This window comes from Octopus bimaculoides, chromosome 13 (assembly GCF_001194135.2).
Source record: "Octopus bimaculoides isolate UCB-OBI-ISO-001 chromosome 13, ASM119413v2, whole genome shotgun sequence".
NCBI lineage: Eukaryota > Metazoa > Mollusca > Cephalopoda > Octopoda > Octopodidae > Octopus > Octopus bimaculoides.
The window spans coordinates 10427527-10439941 of record NC_068993.1 but is presented as its reverse complement, the minus strand read 5'-3'; the positions used below and the strand labels follow the sequence as shown (position 1 = coordinate 10439941).

General features: G+C 35.7%; 1 protein-coding gene across 1 annotated transcript in view; it reads left to right on the top strand.

Moving 5' to 3' along the window:
- Positions 1–12404, top strand: part of LOC106872757 (proteoglycan 4) — a 329051-nt gene extending 316647 nt beyond the window's left edge. The window contains exons 6-7 of the mRNA XM_052972349.1: positions 10602–10677; positions 12271–12404. Coding sequence (XP_052828309.1) covers positions 10602–10677; positions 12271–12319 — 125 coding nt within the window. The 3' untranslated portion in view covers positions 12320–12404. The remainder of the gene's footprint in view (positions 1–10601; positions 10678–12270) is intronic.
- Positions 12405–12415: the final 11 nt, after the last annotated feature.

Genomic DNA, 12415 nt, shown 5'->3' with positions numbered 1-12415 from the left:
CAATAAGACCCAAAGGTGTCAGGTAATGCTGAGTAAATGCTATGGATAGCTCCAGGGTTCTGTGATTATGCGAATGAGGAGTCCAGCATATATATATATATATATATATATATATAATGTGTGTGTGTGTGTGTTCCTTCCTCCAGTCTGTCGCAGGATTACTCATATTTATCAGCTGAGTGGGCTGTGGATTAACAAAAAAAAAAAAAATTGTTTTCCTTCGTCCAGGAATTGAAACCACAATCTTACACTCACGAGTCCAACACCCTAAACCACTAAGCCATGTGCCTCCACACTATCTGTGTTTTTATCTAAAGTTCTGAAGACTGTTGAAATCTCTCACTTGCAATGTCATTCATATTCCAGCAAAGTGTTGTACCTCATGAAGCTTAACAAAACTTAGAGAAAATTTCAGGGTGGAAGCAATTTGGGAATATCGGATAAGCAATTACTGAGACTCGGTTTTTAATGTTGTGACAGCTTTTATAATAATTTCTCATATTGGCACAAGGCCACAAATATGTATGGGAGGAAGGAGGATTATAGTTGATTAAATCAGTTCAGTATATGAATAGTATTTATTTTATTGACTGGAAGGATGAAAGCCAGTTAACTCCAGTGAGATTTGAACTGGAAACACAGACAGATAAGAACTATTTACTGTAATATATATAATATATATATGATATATATATAGTATGTTATGCTTTAGTGCTAATGGTAGTGCTGCTGATGATGATGATGATATTTTGGGGAAAGACATGAAGTCTATTCCACCTATGCAAAATTTGGATATCATCCTTGCTTGTGGTTAAGAAGCTAGCTTTTCAACCACATGGTTTTGGGTTCAGTCCCACTGCACAGTACCTTGGGCAAGTGTCTTCTATAACCCCAGTGAACATGGTAAATGGAAACTGTGTGGAAGCTTCTGTGTGCGTGTGTTTGTTTGTTTGTCCTCCCACCACTACTTGACAAGTGTTGGTTTGTTTCCATTCTCGTAACTCAGCAGTCTGACAGAAGAGACTGATAGAATGAATACCAGACTTGTAATAAGTACTGAGATTGGTTTGTTTGACTACACCCTTCAAGACAGTGCCCCCAGTTTGGTCACAATCCAATGACTGAAAGCAACAAAAGCTAAAAAATTTAGTTTTCCATCACAGGCATGGGTGGTATGATATTTGTGAGAGAAATTGGTTTTCTGGACTTCTATCTTATTTCCTACAGTTAATCCCTCAACAATGGGACAGCATAGAATTAGCTGTAAATGTAAATCAGTTGTACATTAACTTTGGAGCTTCAATCCCTAACAAATATTTGGTCTTTTATTAAGTCTATTCTTGACCTCAGCAGTATGGATAGACACTTAGACATTCACCCTTAAGATTACTTCTGTGTTTGTTTGTTTCACATATCAACCACTTGATTGATTGCTAAATATCACAACAATAAACTGTTCCATCAAATGCAACTGCAGGTTCGCAAAGTAACTTTTTTTTTTTTTTTGCTGCTGTTATGACGTTGAGTAGCTTCAGCCTGTCCTCTTCAAATCAGTTGTAAATGGGCTGTGAGGTTGCTGATCAAATACCTCAGTAAACCCACCTGACCAGCATACCAGATATGTTACACTCATTGTGCCATGTATTGCTTTTGACATGAGAATAGTAGTTGACAAGAAAGATTATAATATATTGCTCTTGTTGTTTGGTGACTTAGCCCTATATTTGTGTTTGTGTGTGCATGCATGCAGGACGGTTTGAGAAATTTTGCTCAGGCTAGAAACATTATCAAAAGAAAAATAAAGCTATCTGTATTTAAATGCTATATCTTTGTCAACTGTGGTTTTTATCACTTTATTTCTAGTTCATCGGACAATGAGAATAGGTTTCAAATTTTACACCCACTGTATGTTTCGTTTTTAATTCTACCATAACTGAAAATATATATTACACAAAGACAGAGTGGGCGACGGATAGTACAGTGAGAGTTATTTTATTTCTTATTTGTAAGAAACATACCATAGACATAATTTAGGGTATTTGTATATTTAGGGCAGTGAAATGGCTGGTACAGTAGTGTTAGACTAAAAGCTTTGCACCATTTACTTACATCCCTCTGCATTTGGGTTTCAAATCACATTGAAATCTTCTACTTTGCTTTGTGTCTAGTTTTTTACAGGGTTAATTCATTGATTCCTCTACTCTGCCAAAGTTGGAAAGCTTTATTGCATGGTTAGAGACTTTGGGTGTCTACCCTTGTGTGTTCAAATCCTTCCAGGATCAGATTTTTTTTTTTCTTTCATTTATGAAAAGCAAAACTATTATATCATTCTTCATTGTCACCTACTTCCCATCTATCAATTCCCTCTGTGGTTACACTTAGCTGTTGTTATAACTATTTTATAAACTTCATAATAAGTAAACAAAGAAAAAATTTAAATATAATGTATTCTATGCATTTTTGTCTTTAAAATTCTTTAATTTCATATTCAAATTTCTAATTCTGTCATATATTATGAAAAAATATCTCTTTTGTAATAACTGTCCACTTGGGGATGGTGTGTTTGAATAACTACTTTTATTTCTATTTATGCCGGTGAGAGGTATAACTTGTTTCAATTTAAACTTATTTTGATTTTAGGAAAAATTTTCTTTTTTAACCTCTCCATCATTTACTATTTCTACTCTCACTTACTCACCCACAGAGTGGCCCAGCACATGAAGGTGCTTTTACATGCTAGTCACACAATCCCAGCATCGGCCACATTGCGTCCACGAGGCCCAGCACGTGCTTTTTACATGCCACCAGCATGGGTGCCAGTTACATGACACTGGTATTGGCCATGACTGCAATTACACTTGGCTTGACAGGCCTTCTCAAGTATGACGAGTCTTCTCAAGCAACTATACAACATGAATTCTTGATTTATTAAAATTATCTCCACCTCTGGAGGATGTCATTATTACCAAATGGTTATTAAAACCTGCTCCATTTGAGGAGGGGAGATAATCTAAAGAATCAAGAATCCTCCAAAGTTGACATGCCATTAAGAAAAGGATACAAACACATCCTTGTCTGTGTTTGTTTACACAGGTCTAAAAACCAGTGTTGTGGATTTTGTTGTCTTTCTCATCATGTAACTTAGAGGTTTAACTATTAAATAAGTACTGGCTTTCATATGGTTTGACTTAGATCCTTTGAAAGCAGTGTCCCAGCATGGCCAAAGTCCAGTGACTGACACCTGTAAAAGTGGAGAAATATAGAAGAATAAATCCAGCCTAGAAATGCGAATTATTGTCAGTGTCTGGTTTGTTGTTGTTGGCACTCCGTCGCTTACGACGACGAGGGGTTCCAGTTGATCCGATCAACGGAACAGCCTGCTCGTGAAATTAACGTGCAAGTGGCTGAGCACTCCACAGACACGTGTACCCTTAACGTAGTTCTCGGGGATATTCAGCGTGGCACAGTGTGACATGGCTGACCCTTTGAATTACAGGCACAACAGAAACAGGAAGAAAGAGTGAGAGAGAGAGAAAGTTGTGGTGAAAGAGTACAGCAGTGTTCGCCACTATCCCCTGCCGGAGCCTCATGGAGCTTTAGGTGTTTTCGCTCAATAAACATTCACAACGCCCGGTCTGGGAATCGAAACCGCAATCCTATGACCGCGAGTCCGCTGCCCTAACCACTGGGCTATTGCAGCTCCACAGTGCCTGGTTTACATTCTGCACATTCTCCATGTCAGGTATAGACACAAAAGGTTTTTTTCGATAAACTTGCTTGGTTACCTGACCCGAGATAGCTGAAAGCTTTATTGCTTTTTACTTTTTCTTTTTCTTTTTTTCTTTTCTCTTATTTGTTACTTCTAAAGGATCGTGAAGACTTGGAGTGGGCGAATATTGACGGAGGGCAGTGGGCGAGGAATGAGTTATTCGGATCGTTTTTAAGTGGGATTGATAAGAACAGTAGCAGTAATATGTAGTATCTGAATGTGAAGGAGATGTGATTAATAGGTTGGTATGTTAAGAGGCCCATCATGACTCAGATTAATTGAATGGGTTTGATTCTGTGTGTGTGTGTGTGTGTGTGTGTGTTTGATTGCTTTTAAGATTTGAATTTGCTCTATCTTCTTTCTCCCATTTTTTTTTTATGTTTCTTTCTTTCCCTTTTTGTTTTAATAATGTAAAGCTATTTTTCAATAGATTTTTTTTCTTTCTTACATTTTTGTTTTTATTTTTTTTTTTTAACTTGAAATTTTTATTTTTCAGAAAATAGTTTAGGGCTGGATTTTCTGGATTTTGGGTTTTTTACTAAAAAACCAGATATGGGTAAAGGTAAAAAAATTTAAAAAAACACGCACACACACAAATAGTTAATAGTAGCATTAGACATTGGTGTTGTTTTAATTATAGTAGTTAATAGTATCCTCAGCACAATTAAAAGTGAGATTTATCTACCACTGTTTAATTCCCAGTTTTGTAATTTATTCTATATCCCTGTTACCTACTGCAGCACAATTTATCTTCTCTCTTCGTTGTGTTAGGTTTAGTGCAGTGTTTACTAGTTCCCAGCCAAAGTTGTGCAAGAAGTCACTTGAGGCTTCATTAGAAATAGTGACATATCGTTTAATTATATGCAGATGTATTTCTGAGTCATTTTCATATTTAATTCTATATTTGTAATCTTGTTTATCATATATGTACATAGGTGCAGGCATGGCTCTGGGGTTGATAAGTTTGCTTTCCAACTGTGTGGCCTCAGGTTCAATCCCAGTGTGGCACTTTGGAACTGAAAGAAGCCTGGTGTGGGTGGGTGTGTGTGTCAGTGTATATATATATATGTGTGTGTGTGTTTGTGTCAGTGTATATATATGTGTGTGTGTGCTTGCATGTAGCCTGTCTTGACATCACATGAGGGTTGTAAATGTACTTCACCATCATACAGGAGATGTTGTTCATTTCTAGTCATCTGTGAAAAGCATGTCTGGCCATGGGAAATAGTTACCTTGCTTGGAGGTGAGTGTTGGCAACAGGAAGGTCACCCAGCTGTAAAAAACCTGCCTCAACAAATTCCATCCAGCCCATGCAAAATAACAATAATCACATAGGATATTGGAAAATCAAAAACAAAAAAAAATCTATTATATTTTATTTAAAAGTAAGTTCTCTACTTTGTTTTCAGTAATTGTTTTCCTGTTCACCAATCCCTAGATAAACACAGAACGGATTTGATTTAAGTGGATATCTCTATATAGCTTGCAGGGTTTTGGGGTTAGCATTCAAATTACTGTCAAATGTAATGTTTATGTATTCACTATGCATTATCTTGTAGCTTTGAGATTTCGATGGTGTAATTATTTAGTTTTACAATGGCATTGTAGGGTCAGTGTGAGCAGCTGGATCTGGCTGCTTCGAACATACAACAGGCAGAATATTTCGGCCGGATGTGACTGGTTTAAATGCTAAGGGGTTTAGCAATGTACATAATTGAGAGCCAGTATAACTTACATAGGCATAGTTTAGTATTTTAGATCTTGAAAAATTATTTTAATTATTTTTAATACCTGGTAGTTCAACTATGACTGGTGGAAATAAAGTTTACATATATAGGCTGTATCCCAAATATTTATTTACAAACTAAATAAGTATTGCTTTCTTATTTACTTAACATATTTTGTGAGTAAATAAATGATGTATTAACCACTAATATTTTAATATAATCAATATTAAATTTGAATAACATAAAATGGTATTGTGTTTCATATTAGTTTTACATTTTGGCACAAGGCCGGCAGTTTCAGAGGTAAATCAATTTCATTGATCCCAGTAATCAACTGGTACTTATTTTATCGACCCTCAAAAGGATTACAGCAAAGTTGACCTCAGTGGAATTTGAACTCAGTGTAAAGCCAGGCAAAATTCTACTAAGCATTTTGCCCAGTCTGCTAATCATTCTGCCAGCTTTGAACTATGTTTCATATCAAAAAGTAAATAGTAGCACATTATTATCCCAGCACTGAAAGGTGTGTAGTTGAAGTCCAGTTAGTAGATTTGTTGCAAAGTGGTACTTGGTCTCAAATTATTCACAAGTCTTTAGCATGTGTGTGTATGAAAAAATCCAAGTATCCCACAACCCATAAATTGTCAATGGGTCACCAATGGCTAAAGCTACAAGAAACGAAGTGGTTCAACTGGGTATTTGAACCTTCAGTTTACAGGCAGTTTCTTAGTTTCTTGTTTTTCAGAATGTACTAAATTAAAACACCCCATCAGAATTTTATGTAAATTTAAATTCCAAACACTGGCTTAATAAAACTAATTAGTTTACTAAATTCCTTATTTTCAAAATTAATTGAAGCAAAGGCAATATATTTCAATAAAAATATGTTAACAAAAGAGTTAAATGCTTACCTCTCTATAAAACAGAGTTTATGATCTGACAATTAAAACTGGAATTTTTCTACTTTTTTTTGTAAGTCAGCAATGCTGAGAAATTGCCATTGCTCTGAAAAACAAAATTGTAAAAACAAATAGATGATTTGTTTAAAAATATATTTTACAATTTCATTTAGCTATTAGTGTTTCCAATGGGAGTTACAGAGTAGGTTTGTTACTTCCATTTCCCCATTCTCAGGAAATGATGTATATAGGATTAAATTGAACAGTGCTTTTACTTGTCTGGCAGCATGGAAAGACAGATTTAAAACAACTAGTGTTAAAACACAGGCATGGCTTTGTGGTTAAGAAACTTACTTCCCAACCATGTAATCTCAGGTTTAGTCATACTGTATGGCTCCTTGGGCAAGTATCTTCTATTATAGCCCCCATGCCAAAACCTTTTGAATGGACTTGGTAGATGGAAAGGACCCTTCGTACATCACTGTCATACAAGCAAGGTTGTTCATTTCTAGTCTTCCATGAAAACTGTGTCTGGTCATGGGAAGGAAATATTACCTTGTTTGGAAACAGATGAGGGTTGGCAACAGGAAAGGCATCCAACCATAGAAAATCTTCCTCAGCTTTTCCCAGCTGACCCATGCAAGCATGGAAAAGTGGGCATTAAACGATGATAATATATTAAAGCTGATAATTCATTCTTTTATTGCTCTGATTTTCTCACTTTCAAGCATCCATTAAGCTGCCCAAGAGCAAGAAAACTTGGAGTAACAAAGAAATGAATTATCAACTTCAGCAGAGTGAATAAATATACTCTACTACATGATTTGAGTACTAAGTGAAGACACATGGCTCAGTGTTTAGTGTTGGGCTCACAATCATGAGGTAGTGAGTTCAATTCCTGGACCAGGCTGTATGTTGTGTTCTTGAGCAAGACACTTTATTTCATGTTGCTCCTGTTCGCTCAGCTTATATAGAAATGAGTTGCGATATCACTGGTGCTGAGCTGTATCGGCTTTTGCCTTTCCCTTGGATAACATCCGTGGTGAGGAGAGAGGAGGCTGGTATGCATGGCTGACTGTTGGTCTTCCACAAACAACCTTGCCTCGGCTTGTGCCTTGAAGGAGAACTTTCTAGGTGCAATGCCATTTTCATTCATGACTGAAGGGGGTCTTTAATGCAGGATTTGAGTACCCCTACTTCCATTTGTACATTCAGACATCTATGTGTGGTATATGTAATACAAATTAATTGTAGGATTTCATCACTCATTCATAAACATTGTTCTCCATTGCTTGACCATTTAGCATTCAGATTATTTTGTCAAATATAATGCTTTTTCATTCACATTGCTTTTGATTAATCATGTATTATCTCATAGCTTTGAAATTTGGACAATGTGACAGTATATTTTTAGAATGGCATTGCATGGTAGGTGTGATAGGCTGGATCTGGCTGGTTAGGACATAAATACAAGTAGCATATTTGGGCCAAATATGGCCAGTTTTAAATGCTAAAGGGCTAAACTGCCTTTCATGCTCCACACACTCTGCATATTCCTTCTGTGTAGTAAATTTCAATTGTAAATTTAAGAGTACTAATAATTAAGTACGTATTCGACCAAGTGACATTGAATGACTAATATCCAACAACCAGCACTTCCGAATTTACACAGACGAGTTAGAACTCGCATTCTTCCCCAATCACCCACGTGTGTTACGAGTAATCCCGCAGAAATTGCAGTTTACTATCAGGGAGTGAATTATATTTTCAATAATAATAATAAAGGATAAAATGAATTAATGATTAACAATTTTACCAAACTACTTGGTAAAATTATTAATTAATTAATTTTACCCTTTATTATTATTGAAAGTATATATATATATGAGAGAGAGACGTGTGCACTTGAGATTTTGCATTCACTTGTTGAGGTTAAAATCTATGTTTAAAAATCAATACATTTCTGAAGTATTTTGTTTCAAATATTTTTTTCATAAAAGTGTTTTACTAACTCTAAAGTCACTGCTACTTCAACTTTGATTTCTTCAGAAATGTTCTGTGGGAAATGCAATTTTCCAATTTTCTTTGATTCAATAAATAAAAACACTTTTGCGTTGCAAAGGTTAATAATATCTCGGCAGAAAAAATATCTTAAAACAACCCCATTAAGTCTGTTGAACATTGTGTTTTTAGATCACTTGCCATTGGGAAAAAACAAAACAAAAGAAAAACGGTAACGTGTGTGTGTGTCTGTATGTATGTATGTATGTATGTATGTATGTATGTGTGTATCTGTTTGCCTGTCTATTTTGTGTGGGGAGACAGCTCTTAACATATTTAGTTTCTGAGTTCATGATTCGTGTGTTCTGTGCTTACTGCATGAGATGTCTTTGTGTCTCTGAAGCATAATTATTTAATTAAAATTCTACGTGCCTCAATTAGGCTGTTTTGCTGGGAATAGCTTCATCTTATATGGAATGTGATCTGCAATAAATAAATAGATAGATAGATAGATAGATAGATAGATAGGTACCCTTCCTGTGTGTGAGTGGGTGGTCTGATGTCATTTAAGCTAAATGTGACTGAAAAATGTTATGTTAAAATGTTACTGAATTCAAATAAATACTTAACTACTTCTGAGACCCTGGAAGGGCACAAAGATATTGCTCTCTCTTTTTCTCTCTCTCAACAGAGATGCTTGTTTGTCAGTCTCTTGCACACAAGTGTAGTGCACATACTGTCACAAATGTGTTGTCAGGGACCAGTATTATCTCCCTGTATCAGAGCAGGCAAAATGTTGGATGAACTAAGTCAATAGTATACAGAAAACTATATTCAGCTGTGAATATTGTGTCTTTATATTAGCATGTCCTAAGAATTTTGGCACATAGCTTTTGTCTCAGTTTTAAAGATGAGAAGGAGATATTTAAGAGATATCAGATAAATTGGTTAATCAAATATTTAATTTCAAACAAGTTTCTTCACCTGCTTATCAGGATACTAGTTTCTAAATTTTAGTCCTCAGAACAAATTTGCCATTTTCTAATTACTGTTGCCTACTTCAGTTTAAAACTTAGAAGGAAGCCTATGTATAGTTACTCATCCTGCTAGAAATAACAAGCAAGTTCTCTTAAATTACACCTTACTGTCTTAGAAAATATCATTGGCTAATATACCAGACATGCTGGTCAGAACTGAAATGCCTTAAAGTGGTGAGCTGGCAGGAACGTTAGCACAACGGGCAAAATGCTCAGCAGTATTTTGTCTGTCTTTACGTTTTGAGTTCAAATTTCGCCGAGGTCGACTTTGCCTTTCATCCTTTCAGGTACTCGATAAATTAAGTACCAGTTGCGTACTGAGGTCGATCTAACCAACTGGCCTCCTCCCCCCAAATTTAGAGTCTTGTGCCTAGAGTAGAAAAGAACTGAAATGCTTTTGACCATCGGTCTGCTTGACCCAGGGTTACATTGGGAAAAACAACAACTCACTTTCTATCACAGTGACAAAACTGTCCCTTTTTGTTCTAGTTAGTTCTGTGTTCCTCCATGGACACAGGGCATAGCTATGTAGTTAAGAAGTTTTCTTGGTAACCACATTGTTTCAGGTTCAGTCCCACTGCATGGCACCTTAGGCAAGTGTCTTCTACCATGGCTCCAGGTTAGCTAATTCCTTGTGAGTGAATTTGGCAAAATCTATGTAGATGCCCATCTTGTATGTATATATGTATGTATATATGTGTGTGTGTCCACCATCCCTTGATGACCAGTGTTGGTTTGTTTACCTCCTTGTAACTTGTGGTTCAGCAAAAGTGACCATGAGGATAAGTACTAGGCTTAAAAAATAAGAACTGGGGTCTGTTTCTTTGACCAAACCCTTAAAAGGTGGTACCCCAGCATGGTTGCAATCCAAGGGCTGAAACAAGCAAAAGAGAATCAAGTCACTTTTTTTTTTTCTCACCATGGATTGGTTATTTGGTAAATGAAGCAGCAACAATTTTTCAAGTTCTTTGTCCTCAGGACACCTATGTGTAACGGTCAGTTGGATACATTAGTTATAGCTAAAATTGTTGATACTTTGATGAGAGGAGATAGTCTACAAATTTGTTAGATGTAGATGCAAACTGCTTCATCTGTTTTACTGGGGAATGCAGTTACTATTGTTTTACAGTTTTCTTTTAACCCTTGTCTCATTCTATTTCTTTTTTAGATGTTCCTTGGGAATTTGCATTCCAAGTGAAATTTTATCCTCCTGATCCATCCTTACTTCGAGAAGATCTTACAAGGTATGTAATTTTTCAAGCAATGCTCATTTTTGCCACTGTAACAATAAATAAATTGTATTTTGCCTTCATCAACTCAATATTTGTAGAAATAATGTGATAAGCAATGAACTCATCCAACTGTTTGTCACCTGCCCCAACATATGCCACAGTATAGAACTCAGAGTTGAATTTTTGGCTGAACTTAGCTGGCCTAATGTCAAAATTTGAAACCAAAGGCAGCAAGCTGGACAAAATGCTGTATGGCATTTTGTTCATTTCTATGTTCTGTGTTCAATTTCTCCCACAGTAGACTTTGCCTTTCATCCTTTCAGGGCTGATAAAGTAAGTGCCTGTCAAGCCAAGCATTAGGGTCACTATAATGAAGTAGCCCGCCACCCCCAACATTTCAGGCCTTGTGCCAATAGTAGAAAGGATTATTATTATTATTATTATTATTATTATTATTATTATTATTATTATTATTATGGCGAGCTGGCAGAACAGTTAAAACGCTGGGCAAAATGCTTTAGTGGCATTCTATCCATCTTTACATTCTGAGTTCAAATTCCAAGAAGGTTGATTTTATCTTTCATCCTTTCAGAGTCAATAAATTAAGTACCAGTTGCATACTGGAATCAATCTAATCAACTGGCCCCCTCTCCCCAAATTTCAGACCTTGTGCCTATAGTAGAAAGGATTATTATTATTATTATTATTATTATTATTATTATTATTATTATTATTATTATTATAGATGATGGTGATGATATTAAGATGGTGAGCTGGCAGAATTATTAGCACGTTGGATGAAATGCTTAGTGGTATTTCACCTGTCTTTATGTTCTGAGTTCAAATCCCACTGAGGTCAACTTTGCCTTTCATCCTTTCGGGGTCGATAAATTAAGTACCTGTGAAACACTGGGGTTGATGTAATCGACTAGTCCCCTCCCGCAAAATTTCAGGCCTTGTGCCTTTAGTAGAAAGGATTATTATCATTATTATTGTTATTATTTTTGTAGTGCTAGAGAGCTGAATTAAATGGTAATCATTTAATTATTTTACTTTCCATTGTCTTCATTATGGATTGACAGATTCTGTAAAATGACAGACAACAAATTACTTTGTTGTGTTTAGTCATGCCCCATTTACATTCTGAGTTCAAATTTTGCCAGGTCAGTTTTGCCTCCCATTTTACCAGGGTTAAGTACCAGTTGCGTACTTTTCAAGTTCTTTGTCCTCAGGACACTATGTGTAACGGTCAGTTGGATACATTAGTTATAGCTAAAATTGTTGATACTTTGATGAGAGGAGATAGTCTACAAATTTGTTAGATGTAGATGCAAACTGCTTCATCTGTTTTACTGGGAAATGCAGTTACTATTGTTTTACAGTTTTCTTCTAACCCTTGTCTCATTCTATTTCTTTTTTTAGATGTTCCTTGGGAATTTGCATTCCAAGTGAAATTTTATCCTCCTGATCCAAGCATCGACTGGATTGAAAAAAAAATTGTGGCCTTGTGTCTGTGTTAGAAATTTTTGTTCTTACTATTATTATTATTATTATTATTATTATTATTATTATTATTATTATTATTATTGTTTTCTTTCCCTCCAGATACATGCTGTGCCTTCAAATCCGAGTTGACATATTAAATGAGAGGTAAGGTTATTTTCATGTATCGCATGACCTAAAACACTGAGCAACCTTTCACAAACGATTACCAAGCTAATTATCTGTCATAAAAGTTCTTACATGCACA